At 49.6% G+C, this 25,959-nt stretch overlaps 1 protein-coding gene and 1 pseudogene across 6 annotated transcripts in view; one reads left to right on the forward strand and one right to left on the reverse strand.

Annotated features, from left to right (window-relative positions):
* Rnf213 (ring finger protein 213) overlaps positions 1–19,828 on the reverse strand; it is a 97,053-nt gene extending 77,225 nt beyond the window's left edge. The window contains exons 1-8 of one of the 6 annotated variants that reach the window (XM_052194816.1): positions 19,463–19,828; positions 16,649–16,761; positions 8,320–8,582; positions 5,391–5,519; positions 2,374–2,841; positions 1,997–2,110; positions 1,038–1,195; positions 284–439 (exon numbers count right to left, since the gene is read on the reverse strand). In XM_052194816.1, coding sequence (XP_052050776.1) covers positions 284–439; positions 1,038–1,195; positions 1,997–2,110; positions 2,374–2,841; positions 5,391–5,519; positions 8,320–8,582; positions 16,649–16,745 — 1,385 coding nt within the window. In that variant the 5' untranslated portion in view covers positions 16,746–16,761; positions 19,463–19,828. Of the gene's footprint in view, positions 1–283; positions 440–1,037; positions 1,196–1,996; positions 2,111–2,373; positions 2,842–5,390; positions 5,520–8,319; positions 8,583–16,648; positions 16,867–19,462 lie in introns of those variants that run through there. The other 5 variants (XM_052194818.1, XM_052194817.1, XM_052194815.1 and 2 more) reach the window with 5 other exon arrangements.
* Positions 19,829–21,816: 1,988 nt separating this feature from the next.
* LOC127693728 (tubulin alpha-1C chain-like) lies at positions 21,817–24,995 on the forward strand (annotated as a pseudogene).
* The last annotated feature ends 964 nt before the right edge of the window (positions 24,996–25,959 follow it).

The raw sequence follows: 25,959 nt of genomic DNA on the forward strand, positions 1-25,959 counted from the left end.
AAATTAAACAAGAAACACTTATTTTCCACCAATCTTGGTGGTCCATATCTATAATCTCAACCTCAAGAGGCTGATGAGGCAGGAGGATTATTGTGAGTTCTAGGCCAGCCAGGGCAAAAGAATAAGGAATTTTGCTTATTATTTTCAAATAAGCAAAACAAAAGAAAAGAAAAAGGAAAAAAGAGAAGAAAGCAAAGTAAGTAAGTGTGGAGTGCCGTTTGTCACATGACTACTGACTGACAAACGCCCTGTGAGGGACAGCTGCAAGCCCACGGATACTCACTGGGTGTAGTGCATCTCACAAGCATCAGTCCAGCTTTTCTGTCCAAGTCCTTCTCCCCCTCTGACATACACTCTGTGCTCGTCCGGATTGAATCCAAAGTGACGGGAGACAATAGCATGGAAGTACACAGTGACTCTGTCCCCTGGGCTAAGTGTGCTGGGAAGAACAAGAAGGAAACACTAGCTGCCAGGGTGCATGCATGCATGCAGGCACACACACACACATGTGCAGACATTCAGGCACACACACATACATGTGCACACATGCAGGCATGCACATACACATGTGCATACATTCAGGCACACACACAAACATGTGCACATATCCAGGCACGTGCTCGCACACGTGCACACATTCAGGTACACACACATACATGTGCACACATGTAGGCATGCACACACACATGTGCACACAGCATCCTTATTTCTCTGCTGTGTGTCAACACACCTAAGTGTGTGTGCCAGACATTCAGGTTCAGACACACGGACCTAGCAGCAAGGGATAGTGGGTGTGGGATGGGGTGGGCCAGGACAGCAGTGTGACTTCATCCGGGACAGTTCCTTAGGATCACATTGACTATGAGGCCTAGGTACCAGGAAGGGAGGGCTTTTGACTGGTGTCCCGGGAGGGCACTGACAGGAGATGCAGGCTGGATAGGGCCGGAGCTGGCAGAGCACACTGCTCAGCGGTGCCCTACCTCACGGCCCGCACCCTACCTCATGGCCTGCACCCTACCTCACGGCCCACGTCCTACCTCACGGCCTCTGGCACAGCAGCCTGTTGGTTTTTGCTTTTCACTGCTGCTGTATACGTTCTGACCTCTCCAGGCTTCTTCTGACCTTCTGGCTGGGTGTTCCCACTTTCATTACTTCTCCTAACCGGGGTGGCCGCCTTGCCCTTGAGCTCAGCTTCCTGGAACAAGCAATTAAGTCCTAGAGCTTAGGACCAGCGTGGCCCACATCGACCAGGCCCATCCTTGGGCCTTCTGGCCGACTTACCACAACCTGCAGGAGTCTCGCTCTCTCCAACCTTGCTCACAGCCCGTCTATCCCTCATCTCTAAGAACAGGCCCACCACGTTCTACCTTAGGGCCTTGGCACATGCCATTCCCTGTCAGGGCCCTTTCCAGTGTGTATGGCTCAACCCTCACGTCTGGTCTCTCCTCCCACGGTACCTCCCCCCAGGTCTCACCCGACCACCCAGGCCGAGGGAGCTGCCTCCTCTCAGGACACGAACCAGCTTTCCCCCAGGGCCTCCAGGACTGGCCACATGTTTCCTCAGGCACAGCAGCCTGCTGGTTTTCAGTAGGATGTTTCTTCCATCCTACTTCTGAGCCGGGCGTGGTGGCGCACGCCTGTAATCCCAGCACTCTGGGAGGCAGAGAGGCAGGCAGATTTCTGAGTTTGAGGCCAGCCTGGTCTACAGAGTGAGTTCCAGGACAGCCAGGGCTACACAGAGAAACCCTGTCTCAAAAAAACCAGAATCCAAAAAACCAAAAAAATAAAAAATAAAAAATAAAAAAATAAAAAAAAACATGCTACTTCTGTCTAGCATGGGAGCTCCACGGAGACAGGCTCTGCGTCCCGCGTGACATCTTCACAAACACTGAGCTGTCATCCAGGGATGACAGGTGGAAGAAGCTATGACTGACACGAGACACAAGAGGAGCCAGCCCTGCATGCTGGAATCCTCCCAGCAAGTCAAGCCTCTGACCTGGTCTCCATCCTTGGAGGCAGCAGGGCTCACAGGTGCCAGTTTCTGGTTCTGAGCATCGGCTCTTGTTTCTTTCCCGGCTTTCTTCATCGGATTGGCTGCAGCATCAACTGGCTGGAATAAAGAGAGACCACCCAAGCCTTGAGTCAGAGGGACAAAATGAAATGCTTTGGCTCTGGCTTCAGTAGGCACCAGCTATAGGGGAGTAACTGAGAGGGGAGTCCCGCCCTGCCCTGTCAGAGAAGAAAGTGCCTGAACAGGTAGAGACCTCAGACCCACCAGACACAGCCAAGGGCATAAGACAGCGCCTACCTCCATAGACACGCCCGTCTACAGCCCCGCCCCTGCTGCACCCCTCCAGCCTGCTTCACACTCACCAACACTTTATCAGCTTGTCCAGATGTCTCCCCCTTAGACTCAGGTAATGGGGCCTTCTGGGAAGCAGTCATCTTAGGGTGGTCTTCAACGGCAGCAAGGGCTGGGTCCCCCTCTAGGGGCAGACCCTTGTCCGCTGAGGGCTTAGAGGTATTGAGGTCCTTCACTTCCGTGTGGTCAGTGGGAGCAGGGTTGCTCTGAGCATCCGTGAGGTCCGCAGCCTGACCCTGCACAGGGCCACCGCTGCCCTCGGCATGCACAGGGCCATCCTTCTCCATTGGCACCTTCTCTGTGTCCAGGGAATGCCCAGGCTGGCCGGCTGCACAACCCTGCTGGGCTTGGTTCTGGGGCAAGGCTGAGGCGTGGGATCCAGGGCTTGAAGGCATGTCCAGACTCCAGAGGCCAGAGGAAGGTGCCGCTGAGGAAGAGATGGTGCCCTGTCTCTTCCTCCTCCTCTTCTCCTTTTTACTCTAAACAGAGATATTTGTTTACTCCTCAGAGTCTCCACAACCCAGGCACCCCTCTCCAGGCTCCTGTACAAACGCTCAAGCAGGCGGAGCTGGATGTCCAAACCACGCCTTAGACCTATAGCATCCGCAGCTTCTTATCATGTTGTATCTATGACAGTCGGGCCTGCATGTGTGTCTATGCAGCATGTGTGTGCCTGGTGCCCTTGGAAGTGTTGAGCCTCCACATGGGTGCTGGGAGTCGAACCCGGGTCCTTTGCAAGATCAACACGTGCTCTTAACCACTGAGCCTACATCATTAGCTTGGGCAGAGCAGAACTGAACAAAGGGCGAGGGCGGCAGAGCAGGAGGCAGGGCCACACCCTGCCAGAGCCTGAGTCTCACTCAGTCTCACTTCTCAGAGGATTCGCCTGGGGCCCCCTTTTGGACATTAGCAACCTTCACAGGCTTCCCACACATGATGCCGGTGCACTGCATGGTACAAAATGGCAGTGAACTAAAAGAGGGTTGCGGTGGCTTGGCCAAGGGAGTGGCACTATTAGGAGGTGTGGCCCTGTTGGAATAGCTGAGTCACTGTGGGCGTGGCCAAAGACACCCTCCTCCTTCTCCTCCTAACCAAGTGGGAGCCAGTCTTCTAGCAGCCTTCAGATGAAGGTGTAGAACCCTCAGCTCCTCCTGCACCAGGCCTGCCTAGATGCTGCCATGTTTCCACCTTGGTAATAGACTGTGGCTTTGAACCTGTAAGCCAGCCCCAATTAAATGTTGTCCTTATAAGAGTTACCTTGGAGCCGGGGATGGTGGCGCACACCTGTAATCCCAGCACTCTGGGAGGCAGAGGCAGGCAGATTTCTGAGTTCGAGGCCAGCCTGGTCTACAGAGTGAGTTCCAGGACAGCCAGGACTACACAGAGAAACCCTGTCTCAAAAAACAAACAAAAAAAAAAGACTAAGAGCCAGGTGGGAGGGTCTTCGGGCCACGCTAGAATCGGACTTTCCTTCTGGATGAGCAGCGAGTCACAAAGGCAGGGCCTGCCCTTGACTGCCCAAAAGACCTGCTTCCGTTTTTCCACCCAGCCCTGAACCCTTGTCCTTGCTCTGATGCCTTCCCCTCAACATCTCCGCTGAGCAAGCTGACACCACCTGAGCCTTGTTCTGGGCTGGACTCATGGCAGAGCCGGAGGGCACACAGCCTTCCTTCCAAGACTGGTCTCATTGGTACAGAGGCCGATCCTGTAAGATGAACCTGGTTCCGGCTACTGCAGAGAGGGTGTCTGCAAGTGGGATAAGTGACACCTAGTGGTGACCCTGAGACAAACGTTAGCCCTGAGGCACAGATGGGTCAAGTACAGAGAAAGCAGGAGATGGTTGGTCACCTGATGACAGAGCAGGCCACAGACCTTTAGCAGGCACCAATAACAGCCTCTGTGTCTGAGAGAAAGAGAGGACACCGTGCTATGTCAGCCTCACCCAAGTCTCAAGTTTAAGTCAGGACAAGGTGACAGCTGGGCTGTACTTGAGGGACCTGAGTTCCCACCCAGCTAGTCAGGTGACCCTAGATGGCTTACTAACCCACTATGAGCCTCAGTTGTCTCTCTTGTTAGGTGGAGACAGATGTCCCTGTGTTATCTGGTGACCAGATAGAACAAGCAGGTCTAGAGTTGCAGAGGGCACAACAAGGTTCAATCATGCAGGCATGACCAATCATCATCAGGCATGACCAATCATCAACATCATCAACGAAGAGGTCTTGGAGGCTGTCTGCTAGTACTACAGGGACCTGTGTCCTCTGTCCCCTCCCCAGCTCGCCGATCCCACATCTCCCAGCTCTCAGCCATGTGGTGCAGGGGAACGCAGCTCTGCTCCCGCTCTGGAATGAGCCCTCATGGGTTATGAGCTTGCAGAATACCTATTGCACCGCATGGTGCCCCATCATGGTCAGGTTCCCAACCCAGTCACAGCACATGAGGTCTGAAGGAAGCACCAGAGGTGATCTCTCACTCCCTGGGCAGAGCATGACGGATAGGTGGACACAGAGTGGCTAAGCACAGGTGTCAGGAGGCTGAGAGGCAGGCGAGACTAGGAGGTCAGAGCAGAGAGAGCTGTAGAGGGACCCTTCTCCCAGCTCCTGATCAAGCCCAAAGGACTTAGCAGTGACCCGAGCAACAGATTCCCTTCAGCCAGTTCTAGCTGGCGGCTCAGTGGTTTGCAACCAAAAGGCCTCCAGTGGCTCAAACCTCACATTAGGTTCCTCTCCTTCTTATCTAAGTCACTGCACTGCCAAAACGACACAAGAAGACAAACAGACTCTTACAGACAAGCACACAGTAAAGGAAGCCCCTCATGCGTCTGGTCCCTGACCTCAGACACCCTAGATCAGAACTCCCAAATCCAAGCGGTCAACATCCTCAGTCACAGCCCACTGCCACGCCCAGCCATGGCTCCGCTCACCGGCCTTCCTTCCTATTAGGGTCAGGCGCGTGGACTGCGGCAGTGACACTTGGTAGCACACAGGCTAGGATGGGAGTGACGTGCAAAACTGTGATGTCAAGCTACCTGCTCAGTGTCCACGACCTCACACCCGGCTGTTTCCTCCTTCTTCCTCTTGCTGGGAGGGCACTGAGCACCTTCGGGACCACCAGCTGTGTCCTCTGAAGCATCTACAAAAACCTCTGGGTCCACTTCCTGTTGAGATATGACGACCTTCACACAGGGCAAGGTTACTCCCTGCTCTGATCCTGCAAAAGCCTCAGGAACCTCCATCTCAGTGAAGGCCCAGGCGCAGCCACCTCCTTACAAGAAATGAGCCACCTCTCCAGCACCTTTGAGAGTCCATAGCCAATGGCAGGAGGTATAGGGACACTAAGGAAGGCTCTGCAGATGGGCAAGTCTCCCAATGTCTAGTGCAAGCGATACCAGAAGGACAGATCACCAACAGAAGAGCCAAGCCAGGCCTCCTGATCTGGCCCTCAGCAGACGAACAGACCCACACCCCTCCCAGCCTCCCAGCCACTCCCACAACTTCACACCAGGCAGCTTAGCTCATCAGCACAGAGCACCTGGCCACCACTAAGCCGCTCCTTCCCTGCCTGCAAAACATACAAACCCACTAGCCGAGAGGAAGCGGAAAATCAGCCAAGAGCTCCCCGTTAGTCAGCATGGAAAAGCTACCTCAGAAAAGTCAGAACGGAGGCAGACCAACTCTTGTCACCCACTGGCTCCGCTAGCCAGGAAGATCCCTTGACCCCCATCACGGACCCATCAATGGGGCTGGGGTGTGGCTGCCCAGTGGTTCCCAAGCTTGGTGTCTGAGGCCATCTCTCCTGGTGCCCACCCCAACACACAGCTGAGGCATCATGCTGTCCTTACAGCCACTCCCTGAACTGCACTGGCAGATGAAGGACCACATGGTGGTTGTCAGAACACACACAAGGGCCCCACAAGTCAATCACCAGACAGTCCATTAGCACTCACACATGCGTTTCCAGCCTACTCCATGCATATCCGGGCATTTTTGTTAGCATTAGTACTTCTTGAAAGGTTTGTTTGTTTTTAATTATGTGTAATTGTGTGTAATGAGTGCATGTGACTCCAGAGGTCACAAGAGGGCGACAGATCCCAGTGGAGCTGGTGTTGTGAGCAGCCTCATGGAGATGCTGGGTTCTCTGCAAGAGCAGCAAGGACTCTATTCTTTGTTTACATAGATGCGCGTGTTTGAATGCTTGGCCCATGGGGAGTGGCACTATTAGGAAGTGTAACCTTTTGTGTCACTGTGGCGGCAGGCTCTGCGGTCTCTAATGCTCAAGCTCTGTCCAGTATGGAATCTTATGCTGCCTTCAGATCAAGATGTGGAACTCTGGCTCCTCCAGCACCGTATCTACCTGCGTACTGCCATGCTTCCCACCATGATGATAATGAACTGAGCCCCTGAACCTGTAAGCCTGCCCAAGTTGAATGGTTTCCTTTATAAGAGTTGCCTTGGCCATGATAACTCTTCATAACAATGAAACCCTAACTAAGACAGACTGATCACATGATGGGCACTATATATATGCCTTGTACCCATGGAGGCTAAGAAAGAATGTCAAATCCCCTGGAACTGAAGTTACAGACAGTTGTAAGCCACCATGTAGGTGCTGGGATTCGAACCTGGACCCTCTAGAACAGCAACCAGTACACTAAACTACGGAGCCATTTCTCCAGCCACCAGGCTGATTTTTGTTTTTATTTGTTTTGAGATCCCTGGCTGTCCTGGGACTCACTCTGTAGACAAGCTGGCCTTAAACTCACAGAGATCCAGCTACCTCTGCCTCTTGAGAGCTGGGATGAAAGGCGTGCACCACCATACACAGCATAAGATTGATATTTTAAAATCAAATCTGTGACCTTTTTGACTATTATTCCTTCTGCTATTTTCCTTCCTAATTCTGAGATACAAATTGTATCTTTGGTTTGGTTTATTGTTGTTGTTGTTGTTTGTTTTATACAAAGTTTTCCTCTGTTACTATGTACTTCAGTCTGATCTGGAACTCAAGATCCTGCCTCTTCTCAAATTCTGAAATGGTAGCACGCTCCACCAGGCCCAGCTGCTATGAGCCTGTGGTTGGGAGACTTTAAGAGGCTGAGACAGCCGGGTGGTGATGGCGCACGCCTGTAATCCCAGCACTCTGGGAGGCAGAGGCAGGCGGATCTCTGAGTTCGAGGCCAGCCTGGTCTACAGAGTGAGTTCCAGGACAGCCAGGGCTACACAGAGAAACCCTGTCTTGAAAAAAAACAAATCCAAAAAAAGAAGAGGCTGAGACATAGTCTCACTGTAGCCCAAGCTGGCCTCACACTCAGTAATGTAGGCAAGACTGGACTTGAACTCTTGATCCTGTCTCTGTCTCCTGAGTGCTGAGATCACAGGTAGGTACCACCACCACGCCCCTGCCATGATTTTCCCAGACTGCAATTCCTCAGTGTTTGTCATATCTTGACAAACTTTAAGGCTTTTTCAAACCTGTTGGTGGTGGCACACGCCTGTAATCCCAGCACTCTGGGAGGCAGAGGCAGGCAGATTTCTGAATTCAAGGCCAGCCTGGTCTACAGAGTGAGTTCCTGGACAGCCAGGGCTACACAGAGACACCCTGTCTCAAAAAAAAACCAAATCAAAAAAAATCCAAAAAAGGGGGAAAAAAAAGACTTTTTTCTGATGAAAGATACACTGACCCTGGCTTGGACTTTTTCCCTTCCTTGCTAGAAGATCACATGGATTTCTCCAAGTGCATTCCTACCCTCTGGGCCCCAGAGTCTAGGCTCCAGTTCTGTGCTGTCCTCTCCATTCGCTCAGAACTCACTAGTTTTTTTGTTTTGTTTTGTGATGTGACGAAGAGCTAACCAACCAACCCCAGGCTCCAGTGAGATCACATCAGGGAAACACTTGAGGTAGAGCCAACGGCGCAAGAGCAGAGACTGAGAGCAGGCGAAGCAGGCAGGGCTCACTCACCATGGGAGTCGTCCAGGAGGCATCAGACTCAGATTCCTCTGGGTTTTCCAGTTCCTTGCAGGAGTCTGTGGAGGAGAGCGAGACCTCCTCCTCTCTCAGCACTTCCCAGGAGGCATCGGACTCAGCCGCCTCTGGGTTTTCCAGTTCCTTGCAGGAGTCTGCGGAGGAGAGCAAGACCTCCTCCTCTCTCAGCACTTGCCCCTGCTCCAGCTTTCCCTCTGGGGTTGATGCCACCACCAAGGCGTTGTTGTTCTTGAGATCTGCTGGGGCAGATGAAGGGAGGGTCACGCTCTTAGCCAATCTTCATTCATTATCCATAATGAAGTAAATCTCAGAATTAGTATGGGGCACTGCGATTTCTGTCTGGTCTATGCCTGGCCACTGCCATAATCTTCTTTCCCTTTTATAACTAAGTCAGGAAGTCTTTATTACCTTCCCTTTGCATAACGAGCTCAGGAAGAGAATGTGCAGAAGGGAAAACAACCAATACAGTCCAGTTTGGGATCCACAAATGAATCTCAGTCTCTGTTGGACTAAGGCTAACTATTTCCCTCCTTCCTTTATTAGCTGTCTTGAACCATATAAGTCTGAATCCCCTTATAACATTTGAAACAAATTACTCATTTGAAACAAATCACTCATTAATGGAGTGGTTAATCCAACTAACTGGAGTAGCCAATTAATACCTACCATTAAATTTTTGAAAATCAAGCTGGGCGGTGGTGGCACACGCCTGTAATCCCAGCACTCTGGGAGGCAGAGGCAGGTGGATTTCTGAGTTCGAGGCCAGCCTGGTCTACAGAGTGAGTTCCAGGACAGCCAGGGCTACACAGAGAAACCCTGTCTCCAAAAAAAAAAAAAAAAAAAAAAAAAAAAAAAAAAAAACCAAATCCAAAAAAAAAAAAAAAATCTTGAAAATCCTTAAGACTTCACAACTGATCTCTTCTGATCTGTGGTTGGATTTTTTTTTTTCCTTGACTAATTTTATAACCTAGATAGTGGATAAAATCTCCTCTCTGCACTTTTTCTTTTCAGAAACAATCTGCAAACCCCAACAAGGCAAAATTCTTTTTGTTTCACAAAACATTTTCTCTCTAAAGTGCCTGCATCAGAATTAGTCAATAAAATATCATCCACATAATGTTAAATAAGATTGAGGAAACTGCGCAGGAATTATTTCTAGCGACGACTGTTGCACAAAATATTGAAATAGACTCTTACACAAAATATTGAGATGGAGTTGACTATTTAACATTCCTTGTGTAATAAGTTTCCACTGATACCTTTTTACAGGTTGACCATTATTCTAAGTAGGTAGTGCAAAGGCATATTTTCCTTATCCTGTTCTTGCAGTCTTTTACTATCATAGGCCACGCCTTAGTTAATAAAAACCTTTAGCTGTGGCTAAACTGAACATGTTCTTGTATATCAGCATACTGACCTTTATCTATTAACACTGGTGACTCTGTGACCCAGGACTGCCTGTCCTCAAAAGGGGCTGTGGGTCTCATCTGTCCACCCTCCTGCTTTTCGAAACATTTTTCACACGACTGCCCTCTGACTCAATTCCTTCCCCTCCTACCTGGGGGAAACTCTCTGGTTCTGTCTCCAGGAACGAGCCTATTTGTTCCCCATTCTTGTGTCTGACCTGTGAATCTGTCCACCTCTGCTCTGGGTTTCTTTAGCTGCACAGCCAGCTCTGTTGCTTTTTCAGAAAGAGAGAGGAAGGAACCCTCTTGCTTCCCCATTTCCTCCATTTTTTTGATTCTCCATTTGCTCCCATATTATTTCCAGTCACTTAGCCAATCTTTCAACCTTTTCATAAACAAAATAGCCCAAAATGAAGAAAAAAAGAGGGGGGGAAACCTGTTGCTGAAAACCACGCGGGCATGTCCCAACAACAGCCTCAGCAAACAGTCTGCGGGCTTTTTGAAACAAAGTATCCATTCCTCCTTTTCCTGCCTTTTGCTCTATGGTACTTTTTTTTTTTTTTAAAGATTTATTTATTTATTATATGTAAGTACATTGTAGCTGTCTTCAGACACTCCAGAAGAGGGCATCCGATCTCATTACAGATGGTTGTGAGCCACCATGTGGTTGCTGGGATTTGAACTCAGGACCTCTGGAAGAGCAGTCAGTGCTCTTCACCGCTGAGCCATCTCTCCAGCCCGCTCTATGGTACTTAAAATCAAATCTCCCATTCGGCCTTGCTCCACAATGGATGCCACTTGTAAATGGCTACCTTTCTTAGAATACTAATCAGTTCCTTAACTCACTGCCAGCCCTCCTCCCAGTTTCCAGCCCAGCCCCTTCAAAAGCTCCTCCCAACCTTTCCTCCCTGCGTTCCCCAACAGGCGGCCGCTTAACAACAGTCCCTTCCTGAGTGGTGGTGGTGCATGGCTATAATCCCAGCTCTTGGGAGGCAGAGGCAAAGATTTCTGAGTTCAAGGCCAGTCTGGTCTACAGAGTGAGTTCCAGGACAGCCAGGGCTATACAGAGAAACCCTGTCTCAAAAACAAAAAAAAACAAAAAAAACAAAACAAAAAAACACAAACAAACAAAAACCCCCACTCCCTTCTCCCAGTGTTCCCAATACCAGCAGCTCCAAACTACAACTGTTGGAGCCCTAACAGCTCTGCTCAGCCTCTCCTGGCTCATCTGTCTCCTAACAATGTCTTCTGCACCAACTGCCTTCTCTCATTCTTCGAGCCCCTCATCCCCTTTTCTCTGCCTCAGCTGGCTTTTAAAAACCCATCCTGTTCCTCAAAATCCAACAAGCAATCAATACTGTAAGTCATAGTATCAAGCAGTTCTAATAGCTAAGAATTCTTAAAGGGCCAGTAGTCTAGCAACTGGGGGATCCTTTCAAGGGCCAAGGCACAAAATAAATCATGCTACATAAGTTGTGCCTAGATTGTAAAAATCCCAAAGAGCCACCAGGAATCACAACCCGGTGGAACAGGAGAGTGGGCGCCCAGGTCTAACTGAAGGGGGTTTATAAAGGAAAACACTGCATGTGGGGGTTCTAAGCCGCGGCATAAGAGGGTAAAGGAATGCTGTCCTCCAAGCTTGATAATGTTTGGTCAGACGGGAAAGGGGCCTCCCAGACCTGGGCAGAGGTAACTCATCATGTTATCAGAAGCTAGTGTATTTTACAAACTGGTCACAGCTGGCTGGGAACGCTTACTGGTCTCTTTTCTGTAGTCTGAGAGTGGGCTTTTATCATTTTAAGGATATTGCCTCTGGTTTCCATAAGGGCAGGAGCCATCTGCACTGGAGAAATGCAGGCCCCTGAAAATCAGGGGAGGCTAGGGGAGGCAGCCTTTTGTCTGTTCCCAAGGCCAGCATCTGCAAAGGGGTGGGAGGGTGGGGGGGCTGCCTCAAAAGAAGGATTGCAAAATTCAGGTGACAGGCTGGGCTCTCTTTTGTCTGGCCTCTCTAAAGCCTGGAGGCATCTATGCTGGGGAAAAGAGGGGAAGGGGGCACTAAGTACTCGGGCTCCTGGAGAGTGCAGGATTTGATGTGAAGAGAAAGGGGCAGGTTTCCTGTGTCTCACACACACACACACACACACACACACACACACACACACGCACACGCACACGCACACGCGCACACACACACACACACACACGCTAAGCACACACACACACACTAAAGCACACACACACACACAAACACACTAAGCACACCCACACACTAAGCACACACACTAAGCACCTTCAAAGCCCAGAATCCCACTTATAAGTCCTCAAGCCCTCGAATGCTTTTGTCTTCTAAATGTCTCCCTGTTTTCTCTATACACTTAGCTATTTTTATTTCATGTATACTGGTTCTGCTTTGCTCTTTGCTGTGGCAGACACCAAGGACAAGGACAGGCTGCACATAAACACAGCTCCAGACTCAACCTCTGATGAGTCCTCAGGCTACCCCTGAATGGACTCCCCAGCCAGCTGTGCCCAGTCACGTGTCTCAGTGCTGCTGATGTGCAGATATACACCTATCCAGACCTGTGGCCCACACACTCCAAACCTCAACCATTAGTCTGGGAATTTTACCTGCCAGAGGTCTGCTTTCAAACTTGGCTTTCTCTGACCGCACTCTACACTGTGCCTGGGCCCTTCTCTTAGCTTAGTCTCCCAAGGTCCCATGCTCCTGTGGATGCTCCTGTCCTGGCACCTCTTCGTCCCTGAGCCCCTCCCATTCCCCTTCTCCCAGTACTATCTGCTCTCTGCAAGTTCACTATCTTCTCCACGCAAGTTCTGCAAGACAGGGACATAATGCCCAGGTTCCCATGGGAGTCACCCAGTGGCAGGATACAGGGGGCACTCGGGATATGCTGCCTAACAGGCTGATTAAAAATAATAATAGTAATCTAAATGCCTGGTGATAGCACACTCCTTTAATCCCAGGCAGAGAGGCAGGAGGATCTCTATCCCAGCCATGGCTATCCAACGAGATCTTGTCTCAAAACAAATATACGCCTCTAAATGCTCACATACACACAAATATGTACGTGTACACATATACATATACAGATGTGAATACATACATACGCGCAGACATCAACAAACACAAAGACACACACACACAGACATGCAGGTGCACACACGCAAGTGAATGGGAAAGGCTGAAGAGAGCACAGAATAAAAAGGGGGGGCTACGTTGTCACAGCTGTTGCTTCATAATAAATGGGATTGAGAGCTTCCTTCCCTCCCACGGCTCTAGAAGAAGATGCCCCTGGCGAGCCTAGCATCTTTCTAACCTAAGACTGACCAATACGGAAGGACTCTGGCCTCCTATGTCTGAGAAGCCAGTGGATCCAGCTATAAACCCTCCTGCCCCATTAGCCTGAGAGCAAAGCTGCTACAAAGCCTTCGCTTGAACCCCCAATCACAACCTGGCTCCCCTCTGCTGAGCAAGAGGAGGCCTGTGATTACCAAGAACAAAGGGTCAGCTTCCCAGAGCAAAACATGGCACACAATGAACGGTCCCTCCCAACAATGCTTTCCTGACACAGTAAAAAAAGTAGGGCCATGAACAGCCTGTCACCCCAGCACCCACCTAACGGTTACCCCGACGGCCTGGAAGGTGCACAGGATCATTGCGGACAGTGTCTGTGGGGGCTGAGGAAGCTGTGGGGACATCAAAGAGGGCACTGGCTGGGGCAAGCACAGGTGGGCAGAAATACCCAGGCCAGGGCTCCTGACACAAATGCAGTGCTGTGCACCATGCGTCTACATCTGAGCCTGCCAGTGTGCTGAGTGTGACAGGCCAGAGCAAAGGGGAAGGGGCCTGTCACTAGGTGTCCTCCTCCTTGGAAGAAGAAGCATTTGGCACCACCACCTATATTTCTGTATGACAATTGAACGTTAGAATATGGATTCAAAAGGGGGCAAAGATTCGGCCAGCACAGAGCACTCCTCACGGTGACAACGGCCCCTCCTGGCCAGCTCGAGGCTGGGGGCATGTCCTAGAAAACTGCTTCTTGACAGTTGCAAAAATGAAGCCACAGGCAAAATAGGGAACCTGGTCAGACACCTCAGAGGACCAGGAGAAACAGAGCCAGACCCCAGACAGTGCCCTGCTTCCCACAGGCTTCACAGAGGCTGGGGTAGGAGACAGGTGCTCCACACCAGATAAAAAGGAAAAAAAAGGGGGGGGGGCAAAATCTAACCTCTATGAGGCAAGCGCTCAGACCCTGACTGGCCAAGCCTTACACCAGCATGGCCAGACTCCCGCAGGGCACATAAGTGTAAAAGTGACCACCCAACATGGCGGTAAGCTGTCCTCTTATTTGATTCACATATGACCCCACACATGGCCCAGGAGCAAGGCCAGGCGTGGTGCTTTATAGGAACGGCCCCCATAGATTCGTGTGTTTGAATGCTTAGCCACGGGGATGGCACTGTTAGGAGGTGTGACACTGTTGGAGTAGGTGTGGCCTTGCTGGAGGAAGTGTGTCACTGTTGGGGGCAGGCTTTGAGGTCTCCTTGCTCAAGTCTGCCTGCATGCTGCCACACTTCCCACCAGGATGAGAGCAGACTAAACCTCTGACACTGTAAGCCAGCCCTACCTAAATATTTGCCTTTAAGAGTTGCTGTGGTCAGCCGGGCGGTGGTGGCGCACGCCTTTAATACCAGCACTTGGGAGGCAGAAGCAGGTGGATTTCTGAGGCCAGCCTGGTCTACAGAATGAGTTCTAGGACAGCCAGGGCTAGACAGAGAAACCCTGTCTGGAAAAAACCAAATCCAAAAAACAAAACAACAACAACAAAAAAACCTTCCCCTCACAAAGGAACCCCATCTGCGTCTTTACCCACAGCCCCAACTAAGACCCAGGCATCTGGGAGCCTCTGGACAGGAAATATTGGTGCCACAGACTCCTAGCTGCCTCAGCCCCAGGATCTACTGTTGTCATTTTTGTCTAGGCTCTGCCCCACAGTTACCTGGCAACATCCAGGTGTGCCTGACTCACTATAAAAGGGGCAGCTTGTCCCCTCCGCACTCTCTCCTCTTCTCCTCTTGCTCCTTCTCTTACCCTCTTCCCTCTGTCCCTTCTCTCCCAGTTCCCCCTCCCCCATCTCTCCCTGCGTGCTCCCGACTGGGTACCTCCTCCTCTTCCCCTCCCCCCTCCTCTCTCTGCCTTTCTCTGTCTCAACCTGAACTCCCCTCCCCATTCCCTGAATAAACTATTCTATGCTATAGCATTGTGTGGCTGGTCACTTGGGGAAGGGATGCCTGAGCATGGGCCCACAGGGACAGGCACCCCCCTTAGCCCACACCATAAGGTACCTCCAAACATATCCTTTCTTTTTCTTTTTATAAAACACAAAGACTGCCAAGCTAAGAATCCCCGCTGTAGCGGCCCTGTCTGGGCTAACAGGGCCTTGAGCTACCAGAGGAAGGGCCGGGAGAAGCCGCATCTGGTTTCTCTTTTGTCTTTCTGCCGTACAGTGCTGAGGAAGAACCAGGCTTCCTTGCACCCTAGGCTGGCGCTTTGCCCCAAACTGTGCGCATCCTGATTTCAGTTTCCAATCTGGTAAACAGTCACAGCCCAGTGTGGCCAGGCCAGGCGCCAGGCCTGCCTCAGCTGCTCACTGTACCTGGACAGACAGCGGGCCCTGCCCCTTCCTCTGCCACACTCACCGCCAGGACGGCCTGTGGAGGAGGCAAGCGTGAGAAGACCTGATGGCATGTTGTAAAAATGCCACAGCCTCTCTCTCTCTCTCTCTCTCTCTCTCTGACACTTCTTACCCCCACCCCCGGGAAGACACTGGCTGTCTGCAACCCCCACCCCAACCCCAGTCTCCTGGCAAATGCATTCCGCCAATGTGCTCACCTCAAATGAAAGAACAAAGAAAGGAGAGACCATCAGACCGCAGATGGATGGGCGCTAGTTCCACAACTTTGTTAATAATTAGCGATATACCTACCACTGCAAACCTGTAAGCCAAGACTCACCCAAGGTGGCCCCAGCGGTACCCCAGGGCTCTCTCCACACTAAGCCAGCAAGGCCTGAACCCCAGAACATCCAGACTCCAAGTCTATGTAACTGGGCAAGTCCCCTCTTCCCAGCATGACCAAACTGGATGAATCTCCTTTTTCTTCTTCCTACTTGCTTTTCTTTTTAATTTTATATCTTCATTCTATTTTTATTATATGACTGTCTTGCCTGCACGTATGCAGGTGTGTCTGTCACATGTGTGCCTGGTACCTGTGAGAGCTAAGAGGTAATTAGATCTCTGGAACAGGAGTTACCGGAAGCTGGAAGCCACTCCGTGGGTTCTAGGAATCGAACCTGGGAGCTCTGGAAGAGCAGCCAGGGCTCTTCACCGAGTGAGTCATCCCTCCGGCCCCTCTGCTTTCCACTTGAATTTGGTTCTTTTTTATCAGCTCATTGAGAATACGTGGCAGGACCTGGCGTGGGACACAGGTTGTGCCTCCCTGGTTCAGTAACACAGGAATACCTCATGGTCACCCCTAACCTGAACACCCACCTCCAGCAGTGCTGCAACAAGGCTTACTTAGGGTCTCATTTCACCACTGCTCCCATCCTTGGGATCCCTGAGCTCACCAGAGACTACTCCTGGGAAGAGTCCCAGCTCTGGCTGAGAAATGAAACCAAAACTACTTTTAACTTTTAAAGTGGTAAACACCTGTAGCAGGAATCTGAACAGTTTGCTTCGACACAAACGCAAGTACTCAGGAAAGTTCTCGGCCACTTGTGCCCACTGGGGCTGCCTCCAGCTGTGCTTTCCCATGCCTGAGTAGGAAGGAAACCCACTCCATACTGGGGTCCCGCTGTCCCCTCCCCAACCCAGCCTCACCTTGCACCGCGACTGCAGGAGACAATTTCTGTCCACACTCGCTACAGAACTTGGGTGCCTTCTCTGAGGAGACATGCCCGCACTGTGGACACTCCATGCTGTTATCCGCAGCCCTGCAGGAGAGAGTGAGAAAGACAAACCCCGGCAGCCCACTATAAAGCTCAGCCTCGTGTCATGTGACTGCCACCCACTTCAGTTTCATTTTCAAGGAAAATGAAGTGATCGGGACCTAGGAGATTCTGGTAATCGAAACCGGCACCAGAATTCTTTATCACTGCTCTAACCCAAGTCCAGCTCCTCCCTCCAGCAGGAATTTACATCTCCCTGCTGCCTCTCCCCTCCAGTCTCAACCACTCCCACCACCTAAACCCAAGGACGCTCAAAAGTAGAGGAAGGTTGCTGTGCATACATTTAATCCCAGCAGCAGGCGGATCTGAGTTTGAGAAAAGAGTGAGTTCCAGGACAGCCAGAGGCTACACAGAGAAACCCGGTCTCCAACAACCAAAACAACAACAACAACAACAATAAAGAAACAAGAAAGGGCACTAAAGGAAAGGATCCCCTGCAGAGCCCCAGCCAGCTGGGGACCATGATGTAAGACAAGCAGAAAGCCACCTGCCTGCCAGTGGAGCATCTGGATTTGTTTACAACATACATGCCAGTTGCTGCTGGCTGCCCTGGGGCTGTCTTTTATGCTGTCCCCCAAGCACCTGAAGGTGAGGGTTGGGGGAGTCACAGGAGACCAATTTTGAAAGCATTGGGCCACCAAGCTCAAGTGGCCTGGCTAAGCTGCTGCAAAGGAAATAAATACTCCGTTGTTGAGTACTCTTCCCGGGGTCCAGTGAGAGGCACCAAACCAAGGTCAAGGTCATAGGTAGTCCAGGCCAAGGATAGGCTGGGAACCCTGGCTCCACTAGAAGCACACGGGTCACCCTCACCTCATTCCGCAGGGGCAGAGGCCCATCCCCTGGACTAACTCCACTTCAATTTCCTGTGCTTGTGGCTGGCCCCGCCCCTCCCCTCCCCCAGCCTGTGTCTGATGGCCACCTTTGGCTGGGTCACAGTTAGATAGTGAGCTCATTGGTACTGGGCTGTGGAGGCCACACTTTGTGGAAGTTTGCAGGCCCCACTTGCCACAGCCAATCCGGAATCCCTACTATGCCCTCATCACTCAAGGACCCCTAGACCAGTCACTATGGTCTTGGCGCCTCCCTCTCACGCACACCTTTAGTAATTCCACCACTTAGCACCTGTCCTTCCCTCTGCACTCCCAGACTCTCTGGCTGGGCTATAAACTAAATAGAGGTGGAGTAGGGGGTGCCAAAAAACGGGGCATAGCGTCACATCCTGGTAACCCCAGCACTTGAAAGGTGAAGGCCAGAGATAAGGAATTCAAGGCCAGGCACGGCTACAAAGGACTTCTTAAAACCAAAACAAGCAAGCAGGGGAAGAGAAACACAAGAGTAACTATGTGTCTGTAGATTACATTTGTGAAAAACCCACTAAGGATGGTGAGGAATCGGGCCGGGGTGCTGGAGGCTTTATAGCAAACCCGAGCTACAGGAAAGAGCAGAGGCTGAGAACCCGGGACGCAGGCTTCTGGGAGGTTGGGAGCTACACAAGGTGGTTGGATTGAACAAGTGCTTTCCCAGGTAACCAGTGGAGTCTGCCTCAGCGCCCTATCCTTTGATAGATGTAAATTTCTTTTTTAAAAAGCTTTGCTTTTCGCGGACAGTGGTGGTGCACGCCTTTAATGCGATCACTGGGGAGGCCGAGCAGGGCAGTTCGAGGCCAGCCTGCTCTACAATGTGAATTCCAGGACAGCCAGCTATAAAGAAACCGGGTCTCGAAGGCCAAAAAAAAAAGGGGGGGGGCGGGTGGGGAGAGGATTTCTGCTTCTCAAACCATGAGTTTCTCAGAACAAACCGAAACTACGCCTAGAAAGTGTATTCTGGGGTGGCAGGTTATCTCCTACTACATTTTCGGTTCGTGTACCCAAAGCCAACACCACCTAAATCAGTTCTCTGGTGCTGCTCAGGAGACTGCGAAGCTGGACTAGAGACAGCTTGGAAGAAGTGAGCGGCCAGCGGCAACGCCTCTTCATTCCGCTAGCTAGAGGACCCTCCCCGGGCCTCCGCCCCGGCTAGACTCGCTGCAGCTCCTGGGACAGGGGAGGCTCCCGGCCTTGACCCGGGTAAGATCAGCGCCCCGGGCACAGACGTCTGGCTCGTAAAAGTTCTGACTGCAGTTGGTGAGGGCAGACTCTGGCTCGCCAAAGTTCTGGCTGCAGTTGGTGAGGGCAGATTCCGAAGCGGAGCAGCAGGCCTGGGACCGCTTTACGCTAGCACACGGGGATGGGGAGGTTGGGGGTCCCGACCTTCCTGGGTGTTCCTGGGGAGCAGGGACGACCTAGCGCGGCCCGCAACCCAAGGGTTGATGGGGTCGGAGCCTCAGGGCCGGGCTGAACACGCTGCCTGCAGCGAAACCGAAACTTGGAACATGAAGGAAGTGGCCGCTGGGCGCCGGCGCATCAGGACGCCGGCACCACTCAGGGACTGTGACCACAGGGGCCATGAGCCGCCCGCCCCTCTTCCCGAGCAGAACCGGCACCCAGCAAAACAGCATCCAGAGTTCCATATGTAGCCCCATGGACCCTCGGCCCAAGACACCCGCGCCCTGCCCAGCGGGACCTTGCACCCGGTCCCTGCGCGTCCCTGAGACCCGCATCCTAGGCCTCGCATCACTGCCCCGGGACCTGCATCCCGCTCCTGGCCCAGCACCAGCGCCTGGAACTCCGAAGCCCCTCGCTCGCACCTGCAGTGCCCATGCGCCCGCGCGGACTCGGGCGCCTCGATGCGGGGTCACGGGGCCCGGCGCCGCCCCTCCGCCTCCTTGGCGTGCAGCCTGGCCGGAATTCCCCGCCTGGTGGCGCCGGCCTAGCTAGCTTGTCCGGAGGCGACTACAGCCTCTGTGCGCACACAGCCCTAGGAATCTCACTGTCTCTGGCACCAGCATTACCCAGTCTCTCCCCACCACGACGGACCGCCCAGACCGGGTGACCACTGATAGGTTCAAATCTCTAGCCTCAGACTCCCAGCACCTTGGACAGTGTCCAGGACCTAGCCAAGGTGAAGCCACCCACAGAAGGACCTGGAGGATGGCAAGAGGGTCCGAGCGCTCATCTACAGGTCGCTTGCTTGCAAAGTAGAGATAAGCAAGCCATCAATCACCTCGAGGTCCGCCGAAAGGCACTGGCAGCAGTCACTGCTAGTGGATGGCCGCACTGTGTGCGTCTTTTCATCTGTGACTCACAGCCAGGTCCCCTGCCCCCAAAGCCTTTAAGTATTAGCAAGTGTGGGGAGAGCGAGCATTCAAATACACTAGCCTATGGGAGCCATTCTTATTTAAAGTACCACAGTGTCTGAGGTCTTAAGTGCCTGGACTACAGGTGCGTGCCACCATGGCTGGTCTCAGATGATAACGGGAATGGAACCCAGGGCTTCTGGGTGCTAGGCAAGCACTGTGCCAACTGACCTCAGTTCCCAAACCTCCCGACCACTCTCTCAAACATTTCTGGCCACAGTGAGTTCTCTTCCTCCTATCCACCTCAGGGCCTGTCACAACCCTCATCTTCCCAGATTTTTAAAGTTTGTTTTTTGTTGTTTGTTTGTTTTTCTTTTTCGAGACAGGGTTTCTCTGTATATTCCTGGCTGTCCTGGAACTCTGTAGACCAGGCTGGCATCGAACTCAGAAACCTGCTTGCCTCTGCCTCCCAAGTGCTGGGATTGAAGGCTGCCACCACTGCCCGGCAGTTTTTTGTTTTATTGCCGTTTATTTTTGTTATCATATGAGAGTCACAGGTTGTTTGTTTTGTTTGTTTAGTTTGGTTTTTGGTTTTTGGTTTTTGAATTTGGTTTTGAGACAGGGTTTCTCTGTGTAGCCCTGGCTGTCCTGGAACTCACTCTGTAGACCAGGCTGGCCTTGAACTCAGAAATCCGCCTGCCTCTGCCTCCCAGAGTGCTGGGATTACCAGCGTGTGCCACCACGGCCTGGCTACAGAGCAGGTTGTTAACTTGTTAATTAATGCTGTTGTGAAAGTGGTAACTCATAAAAATAATCCCTTACTCATAAAGAGCCTATAGAAATGATTGTGCCATTAAATAAAAATTTGATCCACACTGATAATAACTGGCAAATTATTCTCATGTTTCTTGGGATCTATAGATAATTATCTAAGATATGTTCTTCTAAGATTTTTTTTAAAGATTTATTTATTTATTTCATATATGTGGATACACTGTCACTGTCTTCAGACACACCAGAAGAGGGGAACGGATCCCACTACAGATGGTTGTGAGCCACCATGTGGTTGCCTGGAATTGAACTCAGGACCTCTGGAAAAACAGTCAGTGCTCTTAACCTCTGAGCCATCTCTCCAGCCCAAGATTACTCTTTAAAAATATATTCTATATATAAATTCCACATGCCCCTCTGAAACTGTATCCATCCCAGGTGATATAACTCAGAAGTCTAAGCTTGCTATAGTCAGTCAGCTTTTATCAGATATTTCTCAGACACTGAATATTTTGACTGCCTCTGCTATTTATTTATATGTAGATGGTAGTTTATGGACAGACTAAGAATAATCAGAATCTTCTTATTATGTTTACACATTCTCACCCAAGGATTAAGGGGGATCCTTAAGCAAGATTGAGGTCACTCTTAGCTGACCTCATGTATAAATTAGCACACAGGACAGTGCTATCTCTCCATTGTATAAAAACTATTTCAGGATTTGTAAATTCACTGGGTGTGGCAAAAAAAAAAAAACGTCTGTAACAAAAATTTAGCTTAACACTTGTAACAAAATGCTGTTATTTAAATCTTTGCATAGGTAACTTTAATTTGCTATAGCATCATATACATGACCAAGCCAGCTCAGTCAGTCAACAGATCTCCAGGGCCTGAGTGGGGATTAAAAAGAAAAAGACATGAGCCGGGCGGTGGTGGCGCACGCCTGTAATCCCAGCACTCTGGGAGGCAGAGGCAGGTGGATTTCTGAGTTTGAGGCCAGCCTGGTCTACAGAGTGAGTTCCAGGATAGCCAGGGCTACACAGAGAAACCCTGTCTCGAAAAAACAAAAAACAAAAAAACAAAAAAACAAAAAAAAACAAAAAAAAAGAAAAAGACAGACAACACTGCAGGATGACACTAGCCAGTTCTGAGGCTGAGGCGGGTTGATTGTTTTTCCCCCAATCTGCTTTTATACCATTTTAATTACATGGAAGTAATAAGATCTGTTCTAGGTTAAGGAACAAGCAAGACAATAAACAAAGATCACTGTTTCTAAGGGCTTACCAGGATGACAAAGATATCTGAGCCCACCTCCTGTGCTGTCGAGTTCCTGACAATCGGCCCCCAAAAGCTCTCCATAGACACATATGGCACGACCTCATCTTGGTTGCCACTTTTTCAGGATGGAAATACCCCATGTCTAACAAGCACCCTTGCTAAGGTTAAATCAGCATGGCGCGTGGGTTTACCTCCATCTTAAAATGACTGCGTGGCATAAACCACGTAAGGCAACACTCAGCTGTCTTCTTATTTCCCTCTGCTGCTTAGACTAAAAAGACAATATCGAGTCGCTAAGATAGTCTAGATTAGAATGCTTTTTTCTGATAAATTCCTAAGAATATAAAGGTATAATAAGGTTAACAAAATTAACTTAGAAATGAAAGTGTATATCTAAAACTATAAAATTCTAATCTTATAAAAGCTACTAACTTATAAACTGACTGTTAAAGAAAATTAAGACATGCAAATTAGCAGTCAGTCAACTTTTAAAAAGTGATCAGATTCTTTAATGTTCTCAACACTAAGTTTGTAGTCTTGCTAAATACAAATATAATTCATTTAAAAATGCAAGTTTTGGACAGAGCTTCTCCCCCAGACTCCTTGGTAGTCTGATGGCCAGATGCCAAGGGACAAGACCATTGGGGGAGGAGATGACTCCTTCAACACCTTCTTCAGTGAGACAGGAGCTGCCAAGCACGTGCCCCAGGCAGTGTTCGTAGACCCGGAGCCCACAGTTATTGATGAGGTTCGCACCAGCACCTACTGCCAGCTCTTCCGCCCTGAGAAGCTCATCACAGGCAAGGACGCTGCTGCCGAGAACTGTGCCCGTGGCCTCTACACCACTGGCGAGGAGATCATTGACCTTGTCCTGAACAGGATCCGCAAGCTGGCTGACCAGTACACAGGTCTGCAGGGCTTCTTGGTTTTCCACAGCTTTGGTGGGGGGACTGGCTCTGGGTTCACCTCCCTGCTGATGGATTGGCTCTCTGTTGATTACAGAAAGAAGTCCAAGCTGGAATTCTCCATTTACCCAGCCCCGCAGGTTTCCACTGCTGTGGTTGAGCCCTACAATTCCATCCTCATCACCCACACCACCCTGGAGCACTCTGATTGTCCCTTCATGGTAGACAAGAGGACATCTATAACATCTGTCGTAGAAACCTCGACATCAAGTGCCCAACTTACATAACCGCCTTATAAGCCAGCCTGTGTCTTCCATCACTGCCTCCCTCAGATTTGATGGGGCTCTGGATATTGATCTGATAGAATTCCAGACCAACCTGATGCCCTACCTGCCAGTAGAATCTGTGTGACAAGTTCCACAGACTTCAAAAGAAGGAGGTCTCCTGGAACTGGTTCTGGAATTCTTGGCCAGAGAAAACAATTGAATCTTAGTTTTCATGGCAATTTTTCTTTTTTGTTTTCTTTGATTCCTTTTCTTACCTACAGGTTCCTGGTAGCCTAGACAATGATCTTAAGCAAGAATAATGGGTAGGAAACCACCCCTTGAGATGGGTCACTCACTGGACCTTTTATCTCCAGGGTAACCAACGCTTTACTTTTCAAATCATTTACAAAATTATGATAAAAACTTTCCCAACAATAAAATTCATATGGCTACACATGTGTTATTGGAAGTAAATTTTAGTATATGGTAAAGAAAGCCCTAATTAGAAAGAATTGAAATAGTTTAAATTTATGCTTTGAAGATTTATAAAAAAATCAGGTATTAGATGATAAGCAATAATTAACCAAGGGGGCTGGAAAGTCAGCTCAGCAGACCATAAAGATTTATTAACCTGTTCCTGGGAATATGCCACTAGCCTTGAATGATTGCCCTACTGAATGTATTTTTTTAGAATTGTTTATATTTTTGATGATGACGTTACCTGTTCTGTTTGTGATTCACTGAACATGTACTTCAGAGTTGCAATGCTTAGATGATTTTTGTATTTTACTGTGTCAAGTGATTCTTGTTGGTTTTCACAATTGTTTCTCTAGATATGGCTTCTTCTTCTTCTTCTTCTTCTTCTTCTTCTTCTTCTTCTTCTTCTTCTTCTTCTTCAGTTTTTTTTTGTTTGTTTGTTTGCTTGTTTTGAGACAGGGTTTCTCTGTGTAGCACTGGCTGTCCTGGAACTCACTTTGTAGACCAGGCTAGCCTCGAACTCAAAAATCTGCCTGCCTCTGCCTCCCAAGTGCTGGGACTAAAGGTGTGTGTCACCATCACCCGGCTTGGATATGGTTTCTAAGAGATGTTTCATGTTTGATTTAATGTATAAAATACCCTGCTCGAGAACTGCAAAATACACTCAGATTCAAACTACCTCTGTGTTTGTTTCTGTTTGTTACCACCAAATCGTTACCAATCCGGACTTCCAGAACCCTCATCCCAGGGACCCCCATACCCAGCTAGAGTAGTCCGTGACACCTACCCTCACATCCACTCCCTCTGGCCACTTATGCCCCTGTCATCTCTGCTGAGAAAGCCTACCATGAGCAGCTTAGAGTAGCAGAGATCACCAAGGCCTGCTTTGAGCCAGCCAACCAGATGGTGAAATGTGACCCTCGCCATGGTAAATACATGGCTTGCTGCCTGCTGTACCATGGTGATGTGGTTCCCAAAGATGTCAATGCTGCCATTGCCACCATCAAGACCAAGTGAACCATCCAGTTTGTGGACAGGTGCCCCAGTGGATTCAAGGTTGGCATTAGTTACCAGCCTCCCTCTGGGGTACCTGGTAGTGACCTAGCCAGGGTCCAGAGAGCCGTGTGCATGCTGAACAACACCAAAGCCATTGCTGAGGCCTGGGCTCCCCTAGATCACAAGTTAGATCTGATGTATGCCAAGCGTGCTTTTGTGCACTGGTATGTGGGTAAGGGCATGGAGGAGGGGGAGTTCTCTGAGGCCTGTGAGGACATGGCTGCCCTAGGGAAGGATTATGAGGAGGTTGGGTCAGATAATGCTGAAGGAGACGATGAGGGTGAATACTAACTCATGTGCTGCGATAATTTTACACTTCTGTGGAGTCATCTTTGTCTTTGTGTGCCCTTTAACTGTCCTAAACTGTCAAAAAAGCTGTTTCCGTAATTTTTTTTTAAATGTAAGTTTTGGCTTTCTATATATTTTCAAGATGAAGCCTAAAGCAAGTAACTGATAAAAAGGTTTATTTATGATCAGGTATACTCAATAGATGGTTGCACCACCAATTATACAGCCATCCAATAATGAGCTAACAACATAACAAAATATGAAATTTTATCTTGTCTTTTATTACTAAATTAATTTTTAAATTTATATCTTTGTACAACATAACAAAAAATTTTAAGGAACTGGAGAAATGGCTCAGAGGTTAAGAGCACTGACTGCTCTTCCAGAGGTCCTGAGTTCAAATCCCAGCCACCACATTGTGGCTCACAACCATCTGTAATGAGATCTGACACCCTCTTCTGATGTGTCTGAAGACAGTGACAGTGTACTCACAGACATAAAATAAATCTTAAAAAAAAAATAAAAAGAATTTTAAACTTAACAATGTAAATAGATTTGGGATGAATTAAAAAATTAAGGGTAAGCTAAAACTAAAAGTTTTTAAAATATTTCTTCTAAATAATACAAGGGAAAAATAAATATTATTACATGTTTCTAAAATTGCTTTGGACGTTTAGGACAGTTAAATAAAAATGTGTGATCAGTGAGAACTGTTTTGAAGTTTGTTTTTGCCTGAAATTGTTTGGGTGCAGCCCGAGAACCTGTTATATCACACTGCCTACCACATGAAGAAACTAAAGCCTCGGGAAGGTTCTTTGTCTGTGGAATGGTTATGCTTTGATATTATTCATACGCTAGCTGGATTAAACTTCCATTATTACTGATAGACTCTTTGCTGCCAGTGAAGGGAACCACTTTCTGCCTGTTGAGATCATATTAAAGGCAGGAGTTAGGGGAATCGCCATGG

Source organism: Apodemus sylvaticus, chromosome 10, assembly GCF_947179515.1.
Source record: "Apodemus sylvaticus chromosome 10, mApoSyl1.1, whole genome shotgun sequence".
Lineage (NCBI taxonomy): Eukaryota > Metazoa > Chordata > Mammalia > Rodentia > Muridae > Apodemus > Apodemus sylvaticus.